Here is a 27,262-nt window from a genome sequence, read left to right on the forward strand (position 1 = left end):
TTCTAGCCTCAGAGCCCTATGCTTTTGATTCTTCTGTGGTGCTGGATCAATCAGATTTGAGGGAAAAGCCATACTCTTGTTGTTTATCTCTTTTCTACGATGATTTTGTCTCTATTTTGGCCATAAGGGGACCGAAAATTCAATGTCAGGGAGAGGTGCCGCCCATAAGTAATTTTCCCTATAATTTTGTGAATTCGTACTGCACCAGCACATCTGTCACCCATATAGGCACACAGGAGGGGTAAGAACTTTATTTATTCTGTCATTTCAAATATAAATCATAATACTTTTCTTTAAGATGGCTGAATGAAATACAGAATGTCACAGACAGTCTCTTAAAAATAAATATAACTACTTAACCACTTACCAGACATATCCTGCAGAGGTGCATCTTCATAACCCATTTTGTAATATTTATCCTCAACTTCTTCTTTGACTACAATGTCTTCGTCTTTGGCTGTAGTGTTGTCACTAGAATGCTGGCAGTGGCTCAAGTCAAAATCTTTTTCTTCCAAAGACTCACCATCTTTATGTGGGGATGAGTAAGAGCTCATCCCTTCCTGAGAAGGTTCATCCTCTCTTGGAGGTGAAGTCGACTTTGCTCTTGACTCTGCTTCTGAATGATGCTCTGGTTCTGGTTCAGACTCTGCATCAAGGTCACCTTCTGGTTTCAACTCCAAAGCTGGCTCATTATGTTCTGCTTTGTGCTCAAACTCACGTTCAGGTTCTAGCTCAAGTACACGCTCATTCTCATGCACTGAATCAGGATCTTCCTCTTCCTCGTCCTCGTCCTCTTGCTCGTCATGGTCTGGCTCCAGCTCAAAGTCTCCAGCATCTTTTGAAAAACAAAAAAAGGAAAGCAATCAGCTTCCAAATAGTGCACAGAATTGCTGTTACTCAGGATGTCAATTATGATAAACCACTAAGGAAACAAGCATAAATTACCTAACTTTTTTCAAGGAAAGGGTAAAGTCTGGAATCAGAAGAGGAAACACTTAATACTCTCAGTGGGCTACAAAAAAGATAAGAAGTAGTCTGTAATTTTTCTGCAAAAAACAAAGTTTGACATACTACTGTACTGTTCTGCCTACCAATTCTAAATCATGTAAATTTTCATGAGAAAATTTATCATTTGGATACTTACTTACTGTTAAAGATAGCTGTGTCTTTGTGCCAGCATACGTACTCATTAAAATAAAAAGACTGCCTGGCTGACCAAAATGACTGTCAACATAAATTTATTTTAAGGACTTTTTTTATGCCATTTTAAGTAATCATTCAGCTGCCAAATAAAATAAAATGGAGCAGTCTACCTTGAAAATTGTCGGAAGTATGCGTCTTTAAACAAAAAGGGGTATAAATGTAATGAATTTTTATGCCTATTGCTTGAGTCACTGCCACTTCCCACAGACGTAACTGCTTACAAGAGTCATAAGCAAAAGGGTTAACAGTCTTTATCAATCCTCCTGACTAAAGAGAAATCAAAAGAGCTGGAGGAACTACCACAGGAGTTGAATCTGTCAGAAAAGACCTATCCCCAAGAGCTCTTCAGATAAAATTGAATTGGTCTCATTCCTGGCCAAGCCATGTTGTCAAACTTCTCTAAAGAGGCCATGTGGCCTAAAGGAAACAGCCATTCTTGGATGAGGTTTTCAGAGGGTTAAAATTCTCTAACTACTGGTGTTCCCCAGTTCACGGCAGGGGTTCTGTCCCCGGCAGCGCACCGTAAGCCGAAAATCCCCGTAACCTGAAGCATCGTAATTATAATGGGAATAAATAGCACTTACAGTGCTATGACATAAGTCCAGGTAACAGCTCCGTAAATCCACTTACAGCGCTGGAAAATCGGGGTTAACAGCGCTGTGAGGCCAGCGTCATAAGTCCAGAACAACGTAACCCGAACCTGATGTAACCCGAGGACTGCCTGTGGATAGGAAATTATCTACCCATTTCCCTGTCAGATGAGCCCAAAATGAGTGTGTCGATCTTCACTCTTAAATAAACAATCGGCTGCATTGGAAGATGCATAGACATGTGGACATTGATCAGAAGGCCCAGCACAAGGGCCTAACGCAGATAGTCATTTGCCCTAAACCGTCTAAAATGAGTTGGAGAAAACTAACCAGGAATCCAAATACAGGAGGACTCCAATTCCAAGTAGGTGATTCCATCACACTAATGGAGCCACACCTGCGGTGCTGTGCTCAAACCAAAACACAGAAAATTTTAAAAGTAAAATCTGTATTTTTCCTAACATACAAACCTGAAGTTCTTAACATTAGGATAAGCTTGTAAACGTGAGCTGGATCAGCCATTCAAACTTTTATGACAAGGTAGTTAACTATCGACAAGTAGGGGGAAGCCTCGCCCACCTGACAGTCTGCACTCCACTTTGCCTTCCAGCAATGTTGACAGATTAGAAGGGTGGCTGAGGTGGGCCATTAATGTAATGAGCTTCAGGCTTGTATGTTAGAAAGATTACAAATTACTTTTAAAATTTGCTATTTGTTGCTACACACATACAAACCTTTGTTCTTTGCATTAAGAGACTTTTCCATGGGAGGGGAGTAAATCTGGGTACTCTCTGAACTGACTAGTGCATTCGCCCAACCTGGGAATGTCATCTTCCTGGTCCATTCAGGAGCAAAGGAAGGATGACCCCTCAACTCTAGCTTGCTGCCTATATGGGATGTTGCAGCTGCTGGACTTCTGAACCATTAAGTAATGGATAATGCAATTACTTAGTCAGGCTGTAAGAACCTTGAGAAAATAAGAATATTGGAGGCAACAGGGGAGTCCTAAGTCAATGAGACCCCGATTTAAATTGTCTATCCTTCTCTCACCAATGCTAAGAATGGAGAAGAACTTAGAAGAACTTATATAACTTCGCAATCAATGAAAAGACTGATACTAAGTCAAGTAGCTAATCTGCATTCTTGTCTGTCCAACTTGTACATGGATTGGCACCCTTGACTCTTTAACCTACAAGAGAGGAAGAAAGAGATAGGGGAGAATGAGAACCAGTCACCTCTTAACCTCTCTCTTGCCTGCTGGATACCTTAGATGAGGTGCCACATGTCCCAAAAGGAGCTGAGCTAACTACCCAACCCATGAGCAACCACCACCAGTCCAAGGAAAGTGTGTCCAAGGCCAGTGGGCAACATTCTGCAGGCAAAACAAATGTACAGCTAATAAAAAACAACCACCTCTTTGCACAAAATACCTGATGATCTGACAGGTTCCTACTGAGTGCAAAAGATGGGGCGATGCCCCTACCATCATGAGCTCTTGTCTAAATAGCCCACTCACCCTTCACATTGGGTGAGTCACATGTCCACGGATCAACTCACAGAGTTAGAAAGACCTAGTGTTTTAAAACACCACTTCCATGACTCAGTTACAACTGAAGAAACATGTCGTCATACGTCAGATATTATGTAACACTAAAAACAGACACAGTAGTATTCCACAAGTCACTACTGAAAGTCAAGTAGGGAGGTTGCTGAAAAGGACTCGAACTTACATGACTGACAGTTCAGAGTCCTGGTGAAATTGAGGACAATCCTCAACAGACAGAACCCCAACCTCTTAAGTGCCATAGGTACGAGAGCCCAGACAACTCGCCTGCACCTACAATGTCAGAGCTATTGAAAACAGTCTTAGGCTTCAGATCTTAGGGTTCAGATCTATGCCAGATTGACCTTCATAACCACTTATATAGGCTATGAGTCAAAACTCTTAAGGACAACAGGCCTACCTCTCTGGGGTCTCAATCCCAAAGAGAGAAAGACTGTTTAGAGCTTCAGAAAATAAAGGATCTCCCATGATGAGGGGAGTTCCATCTCTGGAATCTAACCCTGGCTTAAGAATCAGCCATACCTTTAATGCCAGGTCAGAAAAAAGCTATTTACAACAAAGGTGGGCAAGAAAAATGACAAATTTTAAATCAATTTGTATTTTTCATAACTAACAAACCTTCAGTCTTAATGTAAGGATAAATTCTCTGGCTCTAGCTGGAGTCCAGTTAAAAATACCACAAGGAATTGGTGGCAATAGGCATCAGCCAATAGGGGAGTAGGAGGAAGCTACGCGACCTGCTTTACCCCCACTACGCATCATCTAACAGTTTCTCTCTAACCTCCTTCATAGGAAGATGGTTCGGTGCCCCTCTTTCACAAGAAGATGGTTATTTAGCACTTTCTGCCTGCAAACGCCTTCGGAGTTCTGGTTTTTTCTTTTTTTGTTTTTGTTTTCTGTATGATTTTGTATTGTGTTTTATTTGCATTTCCCGAAATGCAAGCCCATGTTTCAGCTAAGCCTCACAGGCATCACAGACGATGTCCTGGAGGTCTGCTGAAGAGCAGCTCTGACAAGAAAGATACCTCGGCTGAATCTGATGGTCAACCAAAGAGGAAAACCTCTCAGGGCCTCGGACAACAAACTAGCAAATCTGGATATTACTTGGCAGAGGCACATAGAAACCACGAGAATCCACCTGAAAGGTGAAGAAAGCAACCTGCCATTAATTACCTACTAAAATGGCAGAATGAAAGAGAGATGTAAGGTTCAAGACTGCTTTCCAGGAAAGAAAGCCTTCCTCCATGCTTACTGCAATCCAAACATGAAGAAGAAATTAATTCCAGAGCCTCCTGTTGCACCAAGAGCAGCCAGATGTAAGCTCAAAACCTAGAAATATCAAACAACTTCCTAAACATACAGGTGTCCAGGAATCAACACATCCCTTTACCTGTTTCTGATGGTAGTGCTGGTGTGAGAGCACAAAAGGTATCTGGACTTCAGCTCTAAAATGACTCACTGCCCCGAGCAACATCCAGGTGAGCACTCCACCCCCTTAATGGATGAGTCTGCAAAACGAAGGTATACCTGAGGGAAACTGCCTAGAAACTCTTCCAAACACAGTTCCAAGGTGTTGACATTGCTGAGTAAACTGTCTCTGGAATGACAGAAAACTTGTACACAAACCCCAAGTTTACCAATACATGAATCCTGGGTAAGAACTCATGCTGCTGTAGGAAGCCACCACATCATATTTCACCGTGCACTTTACATGAAGTACACAAACCGGAATAGTCTCCAAGCAGTCGTTCTTGGTAAAGCCACTTAGTATAAAGTCACCAGTGTTATATAAAAACTCAAGAACAATCGAAATGTACAAATCTGTGAAAGAATTAAATTCTTCAATGGACGTTACTTTGGGAAATAAAATGAGGTAGTGACTCTCCATCTCAGCGGTTACAGAGGGAAAGAAAGGGTGACTGTGGTCAGGGCATAGGCCTATGAATCATATCGATCAGAAAAATTCTGATTGGTTCAATGTATTTAATCCGTGGGCCCTAGGGAATGACCTGGGATACGATTGGACAGGATTAAATTTCCCGCGATCAGGTTGGGGCGACGTACGGCGGCAGCCTTAGGAGCTACGAGGTGAGAGGAGTGCCGCACTTCAGCCATAAGAACCATGGGAGAGCGGTGCTGCGTGGCACCGTTTACGTCAACTTGGTACTTAGAAAAGGTTACACTACGCTGAAAAAATTTTCATTTGGCAAAATCAAGCAAACTGGCCAGGTAAGTTACTTTTTGGGCAGATTTCAGCATGCTGAGCAACTTTTATTCTATGCAATTTTTCATTTGGAATCACTGTTAATGAGCTACAGGCGCATCCCTTGGTTAGACAAACTACCCCATTTGACGGCAGAAGCTGGCATGAGAGCCTTGGTGGTTTCAACACAAACAATGTCCTCTGTCAGTTGTATACAGTCATGGTGAGTCCTGTTGTCTTATTGGGATGCTGTAATAAAGTATTGTAAGTACCAGCACCTGTTAGTCTGGACTGTGGTTAATAACGTCATTATTAGTGGAGCTTCTTAGAATACATCATTCTTAGTTTGGCGGTCACAAGCATTCTTCTTCTATCCAGAAGTCTCTGTCAGCCAAGGCATTCAGCCTTCTTTTGTTTTCATCATAGGCAAGGTGACAGAATGAGACAAATATTACAATACTGTACTGCATACCCGAATGCGATAGATAATGTTCGTTTCTGGTCTGAACATCCCAGCTCAATTTTTTTATTATATCTTTTGAATCTTCATAAAAAATAAAATAATTGAGTAGTTTGTCTAACCAAGGGACGCACCTATAGCTCATTAACAATGACTCCAAATGAAAAATTGCATAGAATAAAAGTTGCTCAGTGTGACGAAATCTACCCAAAAAAGTAACTTACCTGACCAGTTTGCTTGATTTTGCAGAATGACAATTTTTTCAGCGTAACGTAACTTTTTCTAAGTACAAAGTTGATGTGAACAGTGCCATGCAGCACCGCTCTCCCTTAGTTCTTAAAATGGCCAAAGTGCGGCGCTCCTCTCACCCCGTAGTTCCTAAGGCTGCTGCCGTACGTCGCCCCAACCTGATCGCGGGAAATTTAATTCCGTCCAATCGTATCCCAGGCTGACCCAGGTCATTCCCTAGGACCCACGGATTAAATACATTGAACCAATCAGAATTTTTCTGATCGATATGATTCATAGGCCCATGCCCTGACCACAGTCACCCTTTCTTTCCTTCTGTAACCGCTGAGATGGAGAGTCACGACCTCATTTTATTTCCCAAAGTAACGTCCATTGAAGAATTTAATTCTGTCACAGATTTATACATTCCGATCGTTTTTGAGTTTTTACATAATACTGGTGACTTTACTAAGTGGCTTTACCAAGAAGGACTGCTTGGAGACTATTCCGGTTTGTGTACTTCGTGTAAAGTGCATGGAGAAATACGATGTTTTGGTCCCGTAGTACAAAGCCCGGATTCACATGTTCATGCATACTGTCACCACCCTCTACCCACCTCCTGTTTCCCCAGTGGAACGCGAACTTGACGCCTCCCAACAATAAGGTAAGTTCATTGATGTACAGTATATGTGGGCTAAGGTAAATGGTCCCTAAGTAAGGCTAAGAGCAAACAGGCAGCATATATTGGGTAAGTGTTCTTGTTGGCAAGCGGAAGTCAGGGCCGCTCACGCTGTCTGGATGTCCACTCAGGCTAAGAACAGCCCACGCGTTTAGACTATGAACTCAGCCAGAACAATAACTGTATGTTGTGGGGGTTTGTTTACGTACACATAAGAAGTAGCCTTACCGTAGTAGTTTTCCCGTCGCTTTTTTTTTTGCGCCACCGAATGAAGCAGATTGTTTACAAATATCAAGCATAATGTCTTTTCATTGCATTTTCTATAGCGTTTTTTCGGCGGCAAATTGGGGTTACCGCGGACATTCACGCGCTCCAAATAATCTATATGCGTAATTCTTGCAAGCTAATATTCATCATAATAAAAAATAAATATGTAAATAATTGACAATTTTTTTTAGATTAATCAGTTTAGTACTAGCCTAGTAGCCCCATGTGGAATCCTTCATGGAAACGAACTTTTACCCCCGAATGGCAGGGCATGGAGGTGTAGCTCCGTGGCGGCGATTTCTTTCTAACAAATATTCCCACAGTTTTTTGTTGATTATTGAAGGCAGCATAATTTTTGGGTAGAACACAAATATAATTGGTTTCTAATCAATTTTTCCCAAGACAAAGACCCTCGTAATTTTTTCATTTAACAACATAAAACAACCGGTTAATCTTAAACGTGACAAAAATTTCCAGCCCCGCCAGTTCTAAACACCTGTTAAGGTGACCTCAGGGCATAAAATAGATGTCAAATGCACCGCCAGTATCAGAACCCCAAAAAAGCTCAGTCAAAACACTCAGTGACTCATTAAAAACAGGCGTCTGTCGCTAATACAAACAACATGGAAGGAAGTCCTGTTCTCCTCTTAATCTTCATCCACAGGCTCCTCAATCGTTCCACCAACACCGGCTTATTTTTCCGTAGAAGACCTCTGGACCCAGTTCAGCCCTCAAAAACACTGCCACTTTGAGCTTGCAATGATCTAAGAGAACAATCAGCAGGATTTGCAAAGAAGGTCAAAGATCTAAGAGAAAATCCAAAGCGTTTTCCTGGAACGAGAAGCATCAACCGAGAACGGACAGAGGTCAAAATCGACAAGTAGTGTTTTAGTAAGCTGGATTCGCCTTTGAAACGGCTCCCTTGGTCGTTTTAATCCTCCTTGATATAATCAAATCTTTGTCCCTAAAACCACATATATATATTTTTTTCATTCGGGTATTTTCAGCATTCATGCAAAGGTATTTTGATATTAGCTGCCGATAAAAACTATTTCTAAAACAAATGAAAAAAGAAATGAAATATTCATTTTTATCTTTCCTTTAGCCCATTCTGTCGATTAAAGAAGATGCATAGAATAGAAAAATGTTTTTTAATATCATCAAACAGATTTCTTGTCCATATTTTGAATAGATGATAAATTAAATTTTGCTTGCAGAAATCTTATTTGATTTTCTTTTTCATATTGATCCATGGTTATCTCTTATCTGTCTACATCACAAAGTGCATTTCAGATGAATTAAGGCATCTTGTAAAGGTAAGGTTCACAGCTTTAATTTGATGTATTACTTGTTGTTTTTTATATATGTAAATGGTGTGTATTTAGACACACTGTAAACTGCTATTTGTCCAGTAAATTGACAGAAAAACAAGTAAATTAAAAGCTAGTGACATTTCCAGTATGCAAATCTGACTGAAAAGAGTCTAAGAGCGAGGCTAAAAGATTGACTGGAATTAGGCCTTTGATAGTGAAAAACATTTACCTGGAAGAATGGAAATGAGCGACATACTGGCTGGGTGTTAACTGGTTTATTGGTTGTTCCACTGAGAGATATACTGTACAGAATCTTGGAAGATGTTATTGACGCGTGCAGCGGAGCGTTAAACACAGACAGGTAAAACGGACATAAAGGTTCAGACATCTGTAAAAGGGGTAAACAGATGGCGATATCAAGGACATGATTAAAATATGGTGATGAAACATACATCAGTGGAAGGGTCAGGGGACAAATTCTACAAATCGCCAATGCATGAGATTCAAGACAGATTAATGGATACAATGCAATAGCATAATAAATGTGAAATGGAGAGACCGGCGTCTTCACAAACAGAAACATACACACAGTTTGATACAGAAGATTCGTTGGAACATTATGAGTACATGATTAGAATGCTTGTGGCAATGCGATTAGTGGTGATTGTAACATACTGTTAAGACAACAATGCTTAGGAGAAAGACTGAAATATTGTATGGTTGAAATCGCGTTCCTGTAGAACTAAAGAAAACGAGACGCTCCAAGTTTTGTCCTGTCGACTCGATCGACGAACACACGAACACACACGTGTTTGGAAGAGACAGCGTCATACCCCGTCCGGTAAATGCAAGCGTCTCCCAAGACGTGTAACGTCTGATTGTTTGGAAACACGGCGAAGGTACATTCCAATTTCCCCGACAAGCGAGGCATCGATGCGGAAATTGTCTTGCGACAATTGTAGTCAGAACCTTGGGCTAAAAGCGGGTAGGAAAGGGCGGCACCGGCCAGCAGGAGCTCGAGGAGGACGGGAGCTGGTTGAAGGGTGACGTCGGATGATCCTTCGGTGGCCGGCTCGAGGGCTGAAGGATGACGGCGGCTGATCCACCAACAGCCAGCTCGAGAGGGCGGCAGCAGGCTGAAGGATGACGTGGCTGGTCCTTCGTTGGTCAGCTCGTCCAGTACGAGTGCAGGGCGGCTTCAGGTTTCCTGGAGGAGGTATCCAGGGCTCCGGTGGTGGAGTGGGTCATCTCGGAGGGTCGGACTAATACTGAGAACTCAGGAACGGCGGGAAACAGCGAGGCGGCGAAGGGTCTATCAGCGCGTGGGTCGTCATCTTGGGTCGGCCGGGTCCTTCGAGTCACCTTGGTCACCAGTTTTAACTGGGTTATGAGCGACATACTGGCTGGGTGTTAACTGGTTTTATTGGTTGTTCCTTACTGAGAGATGTTGTTGTTGTTTTTTTTAGAAATTCTGGCCTTTTTCAGCACGGGCTTCCCCTTCAAGCAGCCTCTATGTTTTTGAGTCTGTGAGATGGGTATTTTAATGAAAACTTTATTATGATACATGAAAGTGATTTTGAAAATTTGAAATTCTAAAGGTTTAACAGGCATCTTTGCCCTCTTTGAACCCTATTCCCATCAGATGAGGATAAATACGATAGAGTGAGTGTTGGCTAGTGGGAGAGGCCAACAGATGGAAAAAAGTTTTTTCAATATCATCATAACAGATTTCTTGTCCTCTTTAAGATGTTATTGATATTATCTTTAATATATCGTTTACACACAGACAGGTAAAACGGACATAAAATTGAGACATCTGTGTTTGTCTCGCAGACAAACAGATGGCGATATCAAGAGACATGATTAACATATGAATGAAAACATACATCAGTGGAAGGTCAGGAAATTCTACATATGGCCAATTGCATGAGATTCAAGACAGATTAATGGATTTTTGCAATAGCATAATAAATGTGAAATGGAGAGACCTGTCTTCACAAACAGAAACATACACACAGTTTGATACAGAAGATTCGTTGGAACATTATGAGTACATGATTAGAATTGTTGCCGGCAATGCAAGTAGTGGTGAATTAAATCAAACAACAATGTGGAGAAAGACTGAAATATTGTATGGTTGAAATCGCATTCTGTAGAAAGAAAACGAGACGCTCCTGTTTTGTCCTGTCGACTCCGATGATGACGATCGACGAACACAAACACACACGTGTTTGGAAGAGACAGCGTCAGGGCTCTTACAATCCCAGACCTATCGTGAAAATAAGCTTAGCTACGATGACATATATAATTTATGCGAAGTTTCTTATGGACTAGATAACTTTAACAAATAAAATGACGTTTTTCTATCATTAGTATGTATCTCGGGCATGATTTATTAGTTTTTGATTCAGGACGCCCTGTAAAAATTCAGTATTTAACAACTTTCAAGCGAACCTTTCCAAAATACAGTAGGATATACCGTTGATGCGGAACCATTTAGTAACTTGTGTAAACAATAAATTATGCCTTTTCCTTAAAAAAAGAAAAAATGCCAACAGCAGAGCCAAAAAATAGTAGAGTTAAAGTTTGTAAGGTCCTACGGGCACTCAAGTGAGTCAGCCATCGGACAAAACAGGACAACAAGCATCCGGCTCTCTCTCTCTCTCTCTCTCTCTCTCTCTCTCTCTCTCTCTCTCTCTCTCTCTCTCTCTCTCTCTCTCTCTCTCTCTCTCTCTCGTGCGTCAGCGGCGATTGCTCGAAGGAACGCAACTTCTACCATACAATATTCCTGTCTATTTTTCTCTAACCATTATTGTCTCGATTCATGTACACTCACCACTACTTGCATTGCCATGCAAGCATTTCGATTATGTACTCATAATGTTCCACCGAATCTTCTGTTTGTGAAGACGCCAAACGTCTCGCCATTTCACATGTATTATGCTACTGCATTGTATACATTAATCTGTCTCGAATGTCATGCAAATGTCCACATGTGGAATTTCCTGGCCTTTCCATTGATATATGTTTTATCATTGTACGTTTATTATGTCTCTCACAATCGCCATCTGTTTGTCTGTCGACAAGCACAGATGTCCGAAACAACTTCGAAGATTCTGTACATTCATCTAACCTACCCATCTCACAGACTCACCAACCTAGAGTTACGGGTTGCTCTAGGAGCAAGAGCACGTGCTGGCACAAGGCCAGCTAATCTAAAACAACAACAATGTACTTTCATTCAGTAAGGAACCAGTAATAAACTAAACAACACCCAGCCAGTATGTCACTCAATACCTTCCTTAAAGATAAGCAGATAAACGAGATGATAAATGAGTTGGACATGGCAGAAAGAAATGAATGACAAGACAACCTCATAAATCTATAGAGAATATAAAGAAAACAAAGATAAGAAATCTGGTATGATAGCGCTGAAAAAACAATGCTTATCAGTAGGGCTAGACTAAGCACACTAGAATGAAACGATAGGAATAGGCTAAAAGGGCAAGATACAAAATGTTTGTGCTGTGTAGAAATAGCCGAAAACTTTGATCATATCTTACTCTACTGCCCAGCATACAGTGACGTGAGAAATAGATATAGATTCGTGCAGCAGCCTTATCAAGAAAATAAAGAGGAATTGATGGTTAATATCCTATCTGGAGGTCTGTCGAAAGAAGAAATTGAAAAAGGAAAGAATTTATAACAGATTTTTGGTATTATTACAGACAATAAACTTCAAACAAAGGAGGAATAGAATGATCAAATGAGCCGTACCAAAGATTTCGCGCTTACTACCACTACAACTAGTGGCCGCCATTTAAACATTTCCCCGTACGGATCAAAGCCCGCGTCTGTTGTTTGACGCGATTATAACGTTTGGTTTGCTTCGGAAAGTGATCATTGGCACCATGAGTGACACGTCAGACCCGGTCAAGCTCAAAATAGCTGACCTGCAGGCCAGGGGTCTGGTCAGGAGAGGAACGAAGCGGGTGTTGTTGGTGTTGGTGGAGCGCCTGCGAGAGCCGCTGCAACAGGGCAGAGACCTAGAGGAAAGAGGTTTGTGGCCGAAGCCTTTTCTTCGCTTATTTTGCGCATATTCCTTTACATTTGACCCTTCAGCAAGTAGAGGTGTAGGGCCAGGGCATGTCATCGTGTTGGTATACCTCCCGACCCCCACCCCCCCCATGTGGGACCATCCAAATATATAATCATAAATATACGATTATATATATACTGTACAAACATTTTGTAGGGTATCTCCGCGTCGCCGACGGCACTATAACTTGACTCTTTCTACAGTTTTTTGGTCGCTAATTATGAATTTACCTTTCATTTTTGGTGTAACATAGGGCGGCGTGCCCTAACCTGGATGGGGGGGCTTCGCCCCCTCTGGACCCCCCTGAAAGTCAGCTAACAATTTGACCGAAGGGTATTATTTCACTTATGGACATTAATTGCTTTCAACATAAAATATAGGTTTTTCTGTTGTATTATGATGTGATTTGAATGATTTTGAGGTTGATTTCCATCGCAAATGAATACTTATCCTTCCCCGGCAAATGATATACTGTATACATACATAATTAATAAAATTATGACTTGTCAGAATACTGCACCCCCCTCTCCATAGCTAATACGGCAAAACTGTGTTTACTGATGAAAGTTTTGCCATATTAGCTATGGAGAGGGGGGTGCAGTATTCTGACAAGTCATAATTTTATTAATTTTGTATATATCGTTTGCCGGGGAAGGATAAGTATTCATTTGCGATGGAAATCAACCTCAAAATCATTCAAATCACATCATAATACAACAGAAAAACCTATATTTTATGTTGAAAGCAATTAATGTCCATAAGTAAAATAATACCGACCGAAGTCTTCCTGTTATGCCAGGTCCTTACCTAATCAGATCGGACCTACCTAACCTCACACAAGACGGCGTGACCTGACCTAGATGGGGGGGGCTTCGCCCCTCCCCGGACCCCCCAGAAAGCCAGTAAAATGTGTAACCGTAAATTGATAAAAAACCCCACTTACCCTAGTCGGAATCAGAATCATCGGGAAATGGATGTGCTTCCTGCAGTGGCGTTACTGGAAACTGTCGCCATGTTTCACCAGACTGACAGTTTCTTCTTTGCAGTGGCCACAAACACCACTGAAGTCACCAACAAGGCCACTCTTCATTAAATACACTATCAGTGACTTCTCGTCATTGCAAAACACAACTACATCGAGTATCGTCACCGGATTGGCGGCGGCAAATTGCACGTGAGAGGGATGCAGCGCGGACGGCATGGACGACATCTTGGCAAACTGGGAATAGACTGGGTCAGATCTTGGGGCACACACATGGGGTCGCTGGGTCGCGAGCAGGGTCGGGTCGCGGAACTACTTACCTTGGCGGAGTGATTGTAGTATGGGCAGAAGGTGTTGCGTGGCCTGGCCAACTAAACTGTAAACTACCCAGAAACTGTGTTTTTCTTCACTTTTAGGGCTGCTGATAATGGAGGTGAGTTTGTTTATTGTCGGCCAACTGTTATTTGCCCCTTAAAGGTGGGTTGTCATGCAGCGGTTGAAGCTTCTGTACCTGCGAGGTGTAGCCTCGTGGCTCCCAATTTGCACTCGTTTCCATTATATCAAATGAGAGGGTTTTCAATGGCACGTCTGCAGCCATAGAACCCAAGCGGCTCGAGTGACGAGTCTCCAGTCGTAACGTTCCAACTGCTACAAGAGCAGTCTAGTTGTAACTAGTGTCTGTCATGGACGATTTCAAATTGATTGAGGTAGTGCAGCATCGGAAATGCCTTCATGTAAAATACAACAAAATACAACCCATGTTGTAGCTTTTATCAGTTTGTAAATATTTTCATATAAATCTCGATAACTGCCAAAATTTCAACCTTCGGTCAACTTTGACTCGACCGAAATGGTAAAAAAATGCAATTGTAAGTTAAAACTCTTACATTCTAGTAATATTCAATCATTTACCTTCATTTTGCAACCAATTGGAAGTCTCTAGCACAATATTTCGATTTATGATGAATTTTTGAAAAAAACTTTTTCGTTACGTCCGTGCCAGAAATTCTTTCGTCACTTTGTTGTAATGTTTGCACCATTTTATATTAGTTGTTACATAAAGTTTTATATATGGAAATGTGTGCAATTTCATGTAGAATACAACAGAAAATAACTCATGGTTGTAGCTTTTATCAGTTTTGAAATATTTTCATATAAATCACGATAACTGCCAAAATTTCAAGCTTCGGTCAACTTTACCTCGACCAAAATGGTAAAAAAACGTAATTATAAGCTAAAACTGTTACATTCTAGTAATATTCAATCATGTACCTTCATTTTGCAACAAACTGGAAGTCTCTAGCACAATATTTCGATTTATGGTGAATTTCTGAAAAAAAACTTTTTCCTTACGTCTGCGCTGTGTAACTCGACCGAACATCTCAGAAATTCTTTCGTCACGTTGTCGTAATGTTTGCATCATTTACATTAGTCGTTACATAAACTTTTATATATGAAAATGTGCAATTTCATGTAGAATACAACAGAAAATAACTCATGGTTGTAGCTTTTATCACTTTTGAAATATTTTCACATAAATCACGATAACTGCCAAAATTTCAACCTTCGGTCAAATTTAACTCGACCGAAATGGTCGAAAAACGCAATTGTAAGCTAAAACTGTTACATTCTAGTAATATTCAATCATTTACCTTTATTTTGCAATAAATTGGAAGTCTCTAGTACAATATTTTGATTTATGGTGAATTTTTTTGAAAAAACATTTTCCTTAAATGCCCATGTAATAACTAGGCCGAACATCTCAGAAATTCTTTCGTCACGTTGTCGTAATGTTTGCACCGTTTTATATTAGTCGTTACATAAACTTTTATATATGAAAATGTGTGCAATTTCATGTAGAATACAACAGAAAATAACTCATGGTTGTAGCTTTTATCAGTTTTGAAATATTTTCATATAAATTACGATAAATAGAAAAAATTCAACCTTCCGTCAACTTTAACTCGACCGAAATGGTCGAAAACTTCAATTGTAAGCTAAAACACTTACAGTCTAGTAATATTCAATCAATTAGCTTCATTTTTCAACAAATGGGAAGTCTCTAGCACAATATTTCGATTTATGGTGAATTTTTGAAAAAAACATTTTTTTACATCTGAGCAATACGGATTCATGCATCATATTGTGATAATATTTTCTCTGTGTTGCTTTGATTGTTTTACAATTTGTTATATACCAAAATCATAGCAATTTAGTGTACAATACAAAGAAAAAAAAATAATCCGTTAGCTTTAACCGTTTTGCTCACAGCGTGATTTGTATAAAATTATATATGAAAATTTTTTTTGCGTTGTCATATATTTCAATATTTATATATGATAGTATTTTTTTTCATTTCTGATGGTTGCATACTAAACTTCAGGCAATGACAAAAAAGGAGCCAAAAATGAACTCTTAATCTTAAAAACTAAGCGTGCTGTGATTTTTTGAAAAAACTTTTTCCGCTTTCTCGCTAACTCCCGAATGCTGCCAGCATACGGGAGACGTTTTTGTATATAGAGGCTCGGCGTTTAAGGGTTAGTGTTACTCCGGGATCGACCATATTACCTGGATAGATGACATATTTCCATGTTGGGATCGTTCTGACTGTTCCTGCCGATGTGGATCGATCGCTGTCATTACTGGTCTTCATGTATGCTGTTGCACTGCCTCCGGCATATCTGTGGTCCATCTGCTCCTGCTGTTCCCTGTGTTATGCTCTTGTCAACTCGATGACAGTCAGTGGGCTGCTCTTCCTGGTCTCCTGCTGCAGCCGCCCTGATCGTTCCTGTCGCTGCTGGTGACTTTCATGTGACATTTCTGTCCGTTGCAGTAGCTCCTGCCTTCCGAACCTCTAACTTAGCTCCTGCATCGGCTGTCCTGATCGTGCCCGCTACTTCTCCTAGTGGTCGTGCCCGGGGCCGCTTCTGTTGTGTTCCTGCCAGCTGCCCTGGAGGTAACGATGTCTGCCATCCTATAGAAGATGTCGGCGTGAAGGGGAAGGAAGTCGCCTTGTGAAATTGACGTTCCTGGCCGTTGCAGTAGCTCCTGCTCTCCGAACCTCTGCCTTAGCTCCTGCATCGGCTGTCCTGATCATGCCTGCCGCTTCTCCTGTAGGTTGTGCCCGGGGCCACCTCCGTTTTGTTCCTGCCAGCTGCCCCAGAGGTTATGATGTCTGCCATCCTGTAGAAGATGTCGGCGTAAAGATGAAGGAAGTCGCCCTGTTGAAGTGATGTTCCTGGCCGTTGCAGTAGCTTCTGCCTTCCGAACCGCTGCCATAGCTCCTGCATCGGCTGTCCTGATCATGCCTGTTGCTTCTCCTGGTGGTGGTGTCCTGGGCCGCTTCCGTTGTGTTCCTGCCTGACTGCCCTGGAGGTTACAATGTTTCGTGTCCACCATCCTGTAGAAGATGTCGGAGTGGAGGTGAAGGAAGCCACCCTGTGGAAGTAGCCGCCGTCTTCTTCATCTTTTCTTCGGTTTCGTCTCCTGCTGCATCTTCCCTTCCTCTGCCGAGGTCCAAGGGAGTCCTGAGAATCGGACAGACCTCCGTCGGCCGAAGGAGAGGAAGGCTGCTTCTTGCCCTTGATGCCCTTGGACGTCCAGGTACTGCCTCCTTCCGAGGAGGCAGTGGGTCTCTCACTGGCTCTTCCCGACCTTCGGGTTAGGAAATCGATTTGCATAGCCCTGGGTTTTGTGTTTTGGAAGCCGCGGGCGCGCAGACCTGGGTTTGCGATCCCATTCCCAGTCCTAGAGGTTCCACCTCTAAGACGGGGGCTGCTTCGGGCGCTCATTCGCGAGCCACTCCGAGTGCTCAAGATTCTATGGAATATCGAGTATCCCGATCGGGTCTGGAGAGATTTTCCTCGGCCCAATTCGGGAGCAGTGCGAGAGAAAGGGCTGAGGCACCCAGGTGTCTCGGCTCTTCCTGCCAGCACTGCAAGCACTCCCCGAGTGCCTGCCAGTGCTCGGTTGGGTTCCCAGCCTGGTGTCTCAATCCTGTAGGTTCGAACATCAGAAGAAGCAGGGAAGAGATTCCCTTCGGGAGTCCTGCAGGACTTCTAAGGGACTGACTGTCTTCTGGGAGACAAGTTTCTCTCGTTGGCTGTTCGTTTTCTCTTGTGGGATCTTGCATTTCGGGGGCTGCAAGAGCGCGGCCTCTTGAGGCCACGCCCTCATTGCCAGTCTTGGAAGTCTGCATCTAAGACTGGTTCTGTGCTTGGCTCTTTCAATCTCTTAGGAAACTGAAAGCAGCCGCTCCCGATTTTTGGCAGTCTCGTGGGTAGCTCGAATTCTGTGAATCACGAGCGCTCTCCTGACGAGAGGCACAGAACAAGAGAAAGTGCCAAGACACCCAGGTGTCTGGTTGCTAGGGTACCCAGGTGTCTGGGTGCCAAGAAGCCAGGTATCTCGATACTGCCCGCCAGCTGCTTCGGTTGCTCGGCTGGGCTTCATTGTTGTGTCTTGAACTTTAGGGTTCGAGCATGCAAGATAGCAGACACAGAATTCCCCTTTGAACCTTCTTCTCGAGGGGCCTCGGCCTCAAAGGAGTTTATAATTCGGGAAACTAGCAATTGTTCACGGCAGACGAGTTCCAGCCTGCCCAGTTCCGATTGTGTTTGCGCGATCGGCTCGGCCCCTGGTCGCGCTTACGAGACTGGCTCGGCTCGACTCGGCTTGCCAGACTGGCTCAGCTCGGCTCTGCTTACCAGACTGGCTCGGCTCGCCCCACCTGCCTCCCAGTCCACCGCACATACCAACCAGTTGGATGGCGTTCGCGTGATCGGCTCGGTTCGGTGCGTCTCGGCTCGGTCCTAGTCGGTTTTTTCCGATTCTGGTTCTCGGCTATGTTTGAGTGAACTTTTTGCTCTTCCCAGGAAGGTGCTTTCCCACGGCAAAAGTGCTCTTCTTCCCCCGTGTAGCAGTAATCTCCTTCGGCTGATTATCGCTCACGGTTCGCCTCTCCTGCTTATCTTACTGGCAGGACAGGTAGGGATACTCTTTCGCCTCACCTGTTCTCTTCTCCTCTCAGTTGTTCCGAGAGGCGCGAGACGGAGAGAGAGAGCTCTGATGAGATTATCCTGGCGTGCTTTGGGTGTCGGTCCTCTGATTCTCTCGTAGTATACAGTAATACTTATGATCTTACACACGATTCGAGTTGCTTGCACTTCACACACACACAACTTTTCACTGGAACCTAACTAATGGGCATACGCGATTTTTCACAGACACAAAATTCTTGAAAACCCTGCAGAAGTGGGTGTTTAATTTTTTAAGTAATTTACAAGTTTTCATGCTTTTATGTGTAAAATCTGTATGAAAAATGCATTTCATTCTTTTATGTGTAAAATCTGTATGAAAAATGCATTTCATGCTTGTATGTAAAATTTGTATGAAAAATGCATTTCATGTTTTAATGTGCAAAATCTCTATGAAAAATGCATTTCATGCTTTCATGTGTAAAATCTCTATGAAAAATGCATTTCATGCTTTCATGTGTAAAATCTGTATCGAAAATGTATTATTTTTATTTTTGTACATGCATAAATATGATGCAAAGGTAATTTCAGCACATTCAAAAGTGTACTTTTACAAGATGTGATACCCATTTGCAAAGTTACTGCACTTTTCAAAGATGATACCCTGCAGAAAATGCTTGTTTAATGTTTGAAGTACATTTATAAGTTTTCATGCTTTTAACTGTAAAATCGATATGGAAAATTTATATTTATATTTCCGTAAAAATGAATTTAATAAATATCATACAAGTATTATGTCCATTTGCAAAGTCTTTGTCACAAGGACTTTACATGACCTTGAGATGAGGTTGTTCAGTCGCGCTCACTTGATAAAATGAATTCGTTAATGTAATATCAGAGATGTAACTAAGAGTTGTATAAGTGTCATTCTCTGAAAATTACTCTGTTCACCTCGGAGAAAAGTGCTGGTGCAATCTGTATGTGCATGTAATTACAACACGTTCAGTTGGTGTACTTTTACAAGATGTGATACCCTTAGTTACTGCATTTTTCAAAGATGATAGCCCTGTAGAAAGTGTGTTTAATTTTTAAGTTTTCTTTCAGTGTTTTTAGGTGTAAAATCAGAATGGAAAATTTGTATTTATATATATCTGTATGCGTCTTTTATACGAAACATAAATGCGATACAAAAGCAGTACAGTTACTTTATTACAGTATCTCTCTCTCTCTCTCTCTCTCTCTCTCTCTCTCTCTCTCTCTCTCTCTCTCTCTCTCTCTTCTCTCTCTTTCGTAGTTAGCGCTCAAACATACTTTTACAACTTATTATTTCTCTGGTACGTCATTACCTGTACAGTATATAATTTTAAATTGATTGATTTTATACATGAACTTACCTGTTGTTTACATATAGCTGTAATTCTCGATCTCGACAGAAAATTCAAAACTGGCGGTCCCGCTAATATAGGTCAGGTGATACGACTACCCCCCCTCTACCGGGTACCTGGATCCATTTCCATCAACAACTAATCATATTTTCTCTGTCGGGGCCGGCGACTAGTCGTCTGCTCCTCTTCAGGAAATTCATCGGTGCTTTTTCGTTTCTTCTTTGGTGAAGTACCCACTTTTGTTGACGGTTCTGGCTTGTTTTTTGGCTTTGGTTGAGATTTTTTCTAGTTATGTCTGATTCAGGATCTCAAATTAGATATTGCGGGGGGGGTTGTAAAACTCGAATGTCTCGGTCTAACATAGACCCTCACTCTTCTTGCTCTAACTGTAGAGGGAAATTGTGCACGAATCTGGATAGATGTGATGAATGTTCGTCTTTGTCTGTGCTTGATTGGCAAAAGTTGGCTAAATATCAGGCAAAATTAAGTAAAGATAGGGCACGTAAGGCTTCGGCCAGAAGTTCCTCCCAGAGTAGGAGTAGTATTGCCTCTTGTTCTGTTCCTGTTACCCCTCCTGTTCCTATTCCTGCCCCGGAACCTGTTGTTTCCGAACCCACTACCGTGTCAGACCTTCGGGCAGAATTTGATGGTAAGATTTCGGCTCTTTTCTCTGCGATAGAGAAGATTGGCCAGGATGTGAGTGCGATGTCTAGACATCGAAGTGTTGCGAGTGATAGTGTTGTGGAGGAGGTGACTGTTCGTCCCCTCGCTCTCCTAGGTCGAGGCCTCTGTCCGGCTCCCAGGGCTCAGGAGAGAAGACATGCCGAAAGCCGAAGGGAGGCGAGTGGGGTCTGCTCACGAGCAGTTGCTCCTCTAACAGTCCTGTTGCGTCCCAGGCTGTTGCAGCTCGCTATAGTAAAAGCGATGCGGAAGTGTCTTCTTGTGCTTCTGTTTCGTCGAGGAGGAGTTGGAAGCAGTCAGAGTCTAGTAGGCCGCTGAAGAGACGAGAGCTTCCTCTCAAGTCAAGTTCCTATCAAGAAACTTTCGGCACGTTCTCCTCTTCCGTCTTGTAGTTTTTGGGATAGCCCAGAGATCTCTTCTTCTTCAGGCAGTCCGGATGTACGTTCTACGGATCGTAGCGGCGCGGATCCTCCTGTTAGCATGCAAGTAGCGGCTTCCTTCCCGTTGGATCCCAAGTCGGCTTTTATGCCTCCGGTTCCTGGCCCCCTTTCGCAAGAGGACAAATTGGACAAGATTTTGAGACTTTTCGAAGGTTTTAAAGCTCCAGCACTTCAGGTTCCTTCTGCAACTGAGGCTCGGTCTCTGCTCCCGCTCACGCACCTGGCGCCGCTTCGCTCGCGCGCCTGGCTCCGCTTCCTCTCGCGCGCCTGGCTCCGCTTCGATCGCTCCTGGCGCCCACTTCCGCCCGCACCGGCCGCACTCACGACGCTACTTTGGCGCTTGGCGCCTCTCAAACACGTTTCAAGGCGCACAATGTTTGCGCTTCTAGCGCTACCGTGGTTTTTGGCGCCTCTTTGGCTCTCGGATCTTCTAAGGCTCCTGACTCCTCTCAAGCTCTTGTTTGGATACGCTTGACGCTGGTCGGGCTCTTGGCGCCTCGGTGACGTTCGCGATACTCAAGAGGATAACGCAAGTTTGGCTCCCGGAGACGTTTCTATCCGCGGTGCTCCAACTGCTTCAGAGATTCTCTCCCCAGTTTCCGATGTTTCGGAAGTAGATGATGTTCCGTCTGCTCCTACGTCCAACTTTAAGCATCTCTTACAACTTTTTGAAGAACATTTTCAAGAAGACTTTGCTCCAGCTTCCCCTTCGTCTCCGACTCACGCAGTTTGCCAAGGATTTTAAACCTCCTTCCTCTAGATTTCTGAAGCTGGTCCTGTCTGTTTCGCGAAAAAGAGCTCTCCGAAGGCAAGAAGGATGGTTGAGCAAGAAAAGATCTCAGGGTAAAACATCTTTCTGTTTTCCCCCCTCTCAACTGTCTTTTAAGTCTCGTTCGTGGTATGAGACTGGGGAAGTCTTTTCCTTGGGAGACTCTGCCTCCTCTCAAGGGGATTTCTCCAGCCTTGTGGATTCTGCCCGTCGCTCAGCTTTTCTTCATCCAAAGTCGGCTTCGTCTTGGAAATTGACCATCTGGTGAAGAGTTCCTATAGGATCTTGGAGATCTTTTCTTTTATTGACTGGTCTATAGGAGCCTTGAGCAGGATAGTGAAAGTCTGTGATCTTCCCCCCAAGACTGCTACAGATCTTGATGCTATTTTGGCCTGCCTGGACAAGGCCATCACGGACGGAACGTCAGAAATTGCCTCAGTGACTGCTACGGCATTTTGAAGAAGAGAGCACATTGGATTTCGTTTGTCGCGAGAGGAGTCTCCAGGAACCAGAAATCTGCTCTTCTTTTTGCTCCTTTGCTTAAGGAATCCCTTTTTCCCGCCACGTTAGTTAGGGAAATTTCGGAGGCTCTCTCACGGAAGTCTACTCAAGACCTACTGGCTCATTCTTCGAAAAGACCCAGGTTTTCGACTTCTCCAGTAGTACCCAAGCCTTCTTTCCCTGTATCCTCTAGGCCTTCTCGGGGTACTCCTTCTCGGCCCTTTTCCCGTGCTAGGGGAAGAGGAAAATTCTCTTCTCATCCCCAGAAAGCTAGGGGTACCAACCGATGAGTTCAAGGTCCTTCATGCAACGGTCGGAGCCAGACTAAAGTCGTTCTGGCAAGTTTGGGAGGCCAAGGGAGCAGAACCCTGGGTGATCAACGTTCTGAGAGAAGGCTACACCATTCCCTTCTCAGAGAGTCCTCCTTTAAAGTCTTCGCCAGTAGACTTCAACGTATCATCCAGGGACTCAGAGAAACTTGTGGTGTTGGAGGAGGAAGTTACTTCCCTCCTTCAAAAGGGAGCCATAGAAGCAGTCCTCGAACCTTCATCTCCGGGGTTCTACAACCGTCTGTTTCTGGTTCCAAAATCGTCAGGAGGATGGAGACCAGTCCTCGGCGTAAGCGCCCTGAACAAATTTGTGCTTCAAACACCATTCAAGATGGAAACCACACAGTCGGTTATCAATTCCCTGAAGGAAGGAGACTGGATGGTGTCCTCGATCTCCAGGACGATACTTTCATATACCTATCCATCCGAGATCAAGGAAATTCCCTACGGTTTGTGTTCAGAGGCAGGGTTTTTCAATTCAGGGCTCTTTGCTTCGGCCTATCAACAGCCCCACAAGTTTTCACAAGGACGATGGCTCCAATTGCGAAATGGCTTCACTTAGAGGGAATTCACATTTCCCTTTACCTCGACGACTGGCTGATCCGGTCTCCGTCAAAAGGCCAATGCATGAAGGACCTACAAAGGACCCTTTCTCTTACCGACAATTGGGACTCATAGTAAATCTTCCAAAGTCACAACTCTCTCCATCTCAAGACTTGACTTATTTGGGAGTTCGGATGAACTCAGTTCTTTTTCAGGTTTTTCCGACGCCTCAAAGGATCGAGAAATGCCTGCTGAAAGTGAGATACCTGATGGCAGCCAAGACTTGTTCTGCCAAGGAATGGATGAGCCTTTTAGGCACCCTCTCATCGCTAGAGATGTTCGTCAGTCTGGGGAGGCTACACATGAGACCTCTTCAGTTCTTCCTACAGCAGATCTGGAACAGGAAGAAAGACACGGATTCGTTTGTTTTCCTCTATCCACTCAAGTAAAGCAAGACCTGTCATGGTGGAACGACAGGAGCAAACTAGATCGAGGTTTGTCACTGAGACAGAGGAACCCAGACCTGATGTTGTTCTCCGGCGCTTCAGACGAGGGTTGGGGAGCAACATTGGGGGATCTTCAAGTGTCAGGCAATTGGTCTTCATCCCAACGGGACTGGCACATAAATGCGAAAGAGTTGAAGGCAATACATCTAGCCGTGGAACATTTCGTGCTTCTGGTGGAAAACAAAAGATAGTAGTGCACTCGGACAACTCCACAGCTCTGGCGTGCGTGAAGAAAAACAAGGAGGCACTCACTCCTTCTCTCTGTTCGAGATCGCAAAGACCTGCTTTTGTGGGCGGCAACCAAGAACATAGAGCTAGTAACTCGCTTCATCCCGGGAGCTCTCAACGTAAGAGCGGATATCCTCAGCAGGTCACTCCAGGTCATTCCGACGGAATGGACCCTCCACCAGAAAGTCTGCCAAGGCCTGTGGAAGGTTTGGGGAACTCCCATGCTAGACCTGTTAGCAACGGGAAAACCGCAGACTACCTCTCTTTTGCTCTCCTGTTCCAGACCCAGAAGCATTAGCGGTGGATGCCATGCTCCTGGACTGGTCGGGTCTCTTCCTTTATGCATTCCCTCCCTTCAGGATGCTGGGAGAAGTCCTGAAAAGTTTCGAGCACACAAAGGTGTGTCAATGATCCTTATAGCTCCATGGTGGCCAGGAAGATCATGGTTTCCAGAGCTACTGGAGAAAGTAGTGGATTGGCCAAGGAGGTTGCCATTCAGACCAGACCTTCTGTGCCAGTTGCACAGCAGAAAGTTCCACAGGAACCCGTCAGATCTAAATCTGACAGGGTTCAGACTCTCGAGCGACTCTACAGGAGGAGAGGCTTCTCTAGAAGAGTGGCGCAGGCAATGGCTAGATCAACCAGGCCCTCGTCTACAAAGGTCTATCAAGCGAAGTGGAAGCGCTTCAGGAGTGGTGCTCCGAGTCTGGAGTGTCTTCCACTTCTCGACTCTAAGCCAGGTGGCGGATTTTCTTTGTTTCTGCACAAGGAGAAGAAATTGGCTGTCAGCACGATTAAGGGTATAGGAGTATGCTGGCGGCAGTTTTCAGGAATAGAGGTATAGACCTTTCCTCAGACAAAGATATTGCAGAACTCCTTAAATCCTTTGCTACCACTAAAGGCAAATCTCTTCGTGTACCGCATTGGAATTTGGATGTGGTGCTAAAGTGGCTTACCTCCAAATCTTTTGAGCCTTTGAGTTCCTGCTCCGTTAGGAATCTAACTAAGAAAACTCTCTTTCTCTTGGCACTGGCCTCGGCAAAGAGAGTAAGTGAGATTCATGCTCTGGACAAAAGAGTTGGTTTTTGTGCGGATAAGGCTGTAGTTTCCTTCACGTTGGGTTTCCTAGCTAAGAACGAAAACCCTAGTAATCCATGGCCAAGGGAATTTCCCATTCCTAGCCTATCCTCCTTGAGTGGAAGAGAAACGGAGAGACTTCTCTGTCCGGTCAGAGCATTGAAATTCTATCTGGACAGGACCAGAAGTGTAAGAGGAACTCATGATTTTTATGGTGCTCAACTAAGAACCCCAAGAACCCTCTATCTAAAAATGGGATTGCTTTCCTTTTGAAAGAACTGATTCAGGAGGCACACAAGGAATTAAGGGATGTGGATTTCCCCCTTAGTTAAAGTGAGGCCTCATGAAATTAGGGCTATTGCAACTTCTTTAGCCTTCAAGAAGAACATGGCTTTAAAGGACATTCTAAGTTCAACTTATTGGAGATGTTCGTCTGTTTTTGCCTCGCATTATCTGAGACAGATCCAAACCACATATGAAGACTGCAGTACGTTGGGCCCCTTTATTGCTGCGTCTGACACGGTGATGGGCAAGGAAACCAGAGGCTCTAGATCCTCTCCTTAGTTTCCTTGGGTGCAGAAGTTTCTTTTGGTCGACTACTAGAGCCTAAGAGGTTAGATGGCCTTGTAGGTCTAATTTTAATAGGTTAGTGTGAGTTTTTATGGTTGGGTGATATGATGGTGGATGCTTTGAGTACTGCGCCTGAGCAGGGGCATTATATGCTTTGGTTGATTGTGTCGAAGACGGCTGGGCCAACAGACCTTTCTCCATATAGCAACCTGCGTCTGAGCTACTAGGCCCCGCAGTTGCACTAAGGATAGCAGGTTACAGAGGCAGTAACCGAGAAAACAGCTTCCTTAGCAGGTAAGGATCCAAAGTTAAGACGTTTTTCTTAGCCTGATGATCTCAGGTTTTTCCATTTAACACTTACAGCTGTCCATGCCCACCGCCTCAATGTGGCAATCAGCTATATGTAAACAACAGGTAAGTTCATGTATAAAAATGACATTTTTATAATAAAATAAGATTTTATATCATACTTACCTGTTGTTTACATATAAAACATTCCCACCCGCCTCCCGCAAGGGGGACAAGGGGACATAGAAAATATGATTAGTTGTTGATGGAAATGGATCCAGGTACCCGGTAGAGGGCGGGGTAGTCGTATCACCTGACCATATATTAGCGGGACCGCCAGTTTTGAATTTTCTGTCGAGATCGAGAATTACAGCTATATGTAAACAACAGGTAAGTATGATATAAAATCTTATTTTATTATAAAAATGTCATATTTTACCTGTACTGTACTACCTTCTACGAACATTATGTACATGTTTTTGATGTTTTATGGAATTGTACTTTTGTTGACTGTGACGTTTTGCCTAGTGACGCAAAGAAAACGGCTTTTACTCTAAGTGACAAAGAAAACGGCATCCCACGAATTAGGGGTAACATTAGTATATGTACGCATCTACTGTAAATACGCTATTATGAAACTGTGCAGTACTCAATTTTTATGTCAACCATTTTGTATTCCTTTTTTAAGGGTAATAAGCTAAATTTTAAATAAAATTACACTAACTTTAGTTCATTTAAAAGTTAGCTTAATACTTTGGGAGCATGATTAGGGTCATATTTAGTACTTAAACTCTGGAAATAAACATTTATTAGCAATTTTAAAGACCATGCCAAACTTACACAAAAATTCACCTTGCACGAGGGGCTCCGGAACCTAACCTTGCGTAATATCGAGGTATGACTGTAACCAGGTAGCTGAGGAGGGTTTCATGGGATCTGTCAAGGTCTCCCTCCAAGGGGAGAGGCACAGGAGTTTCAAGCTTCGGAAACAGCGAGGGTCTTCCTCTTCAAGTTGCGATCGCCCCTGTGTTTTTGGAGACAGGACCGCGGCTTCCCCAATGAATAACCTTCATCACTCGCAACCCTTGCAGTTCCCGAGGGGCCGAGTGTTTTGTGTAACCATAGGGTCCTGGCTTCCGAGCATTCTTGACCTGATGAATTCTTTTCTTCAAAGGAGTTTATTCAGGTTGAGACACCAAGCTTCCACCCCTGCTTCGACAGAATATGAATTCTTCTTGCCTGGGAGGGTCTTGCCGACTGCAGTTTTTTTAGCAATTCTGGTGCTAAGAAGAAGGACTTTGTTCCAATTCGGATCTCCAGTTTCGTAAGTCCCGAGTTGGCTCGACCCTTAGGAACGAACCTTTACTTGGTTCTGTCTTTT

The 27,262-nt window shown here is 43.4% G+C and overlaps 2 protein-coding genes across 2 annotated transcripts in view; one reads left to right on the forward strand and one right to left on the reverse strand.

Moving 5' to 3' along the window:
- Positions 1–27,262, reverse strand: part of LOC136845041 (tigger transposable element-derived protein 1-like) — a 289,897-nt gene that overhangs the window by 16,467 nt on the left and 246,168 nt on the right. Inside the window, exon 2 of the mRNA XM_067114769.1 lies at positions 368–835. Within this exon, the coding sequence (XP_066970870.1) occupies positions 368–835 (468 nt within the window). The remainder of the gene's footprint in view (positions 1–367; positions 836–27,262) is intronic.
- The window catches only part of LOC136844563 (uncharacterized), an 89,426-nt gene continuing 74,407 nt past the window's right edge, over positions 12,244–27,262 (forward strand). Inside the window, exon 1 of the mRNA XM_067113838.1 lies at positions 12,244–12,566. Within this exon, the coding sequence (XP_066969939.1) occupies positions 12,419–12,566 (148 nt within the window). The 5' untranslated portion in view covers positions 12,244–12,418. The remainder of the gene's footprint in view (positions 12,567–27,262) is intronic.

This window comes from Macrobrachium rosenbergii, chromosome 13, assembly GCF_040412425.1.
Source record: "Macrobrachium rosenbergii isolate ZJJX-2024 chromosome 13, ASM4041242v1, whole genome shotgun sequence".
NCBI lineage: Eukaryota > Metazoa > Arthropoda > Malacostraca > Decapoda > Palaemonidae > Macrobrachium > Macrobrachium rosenbergii.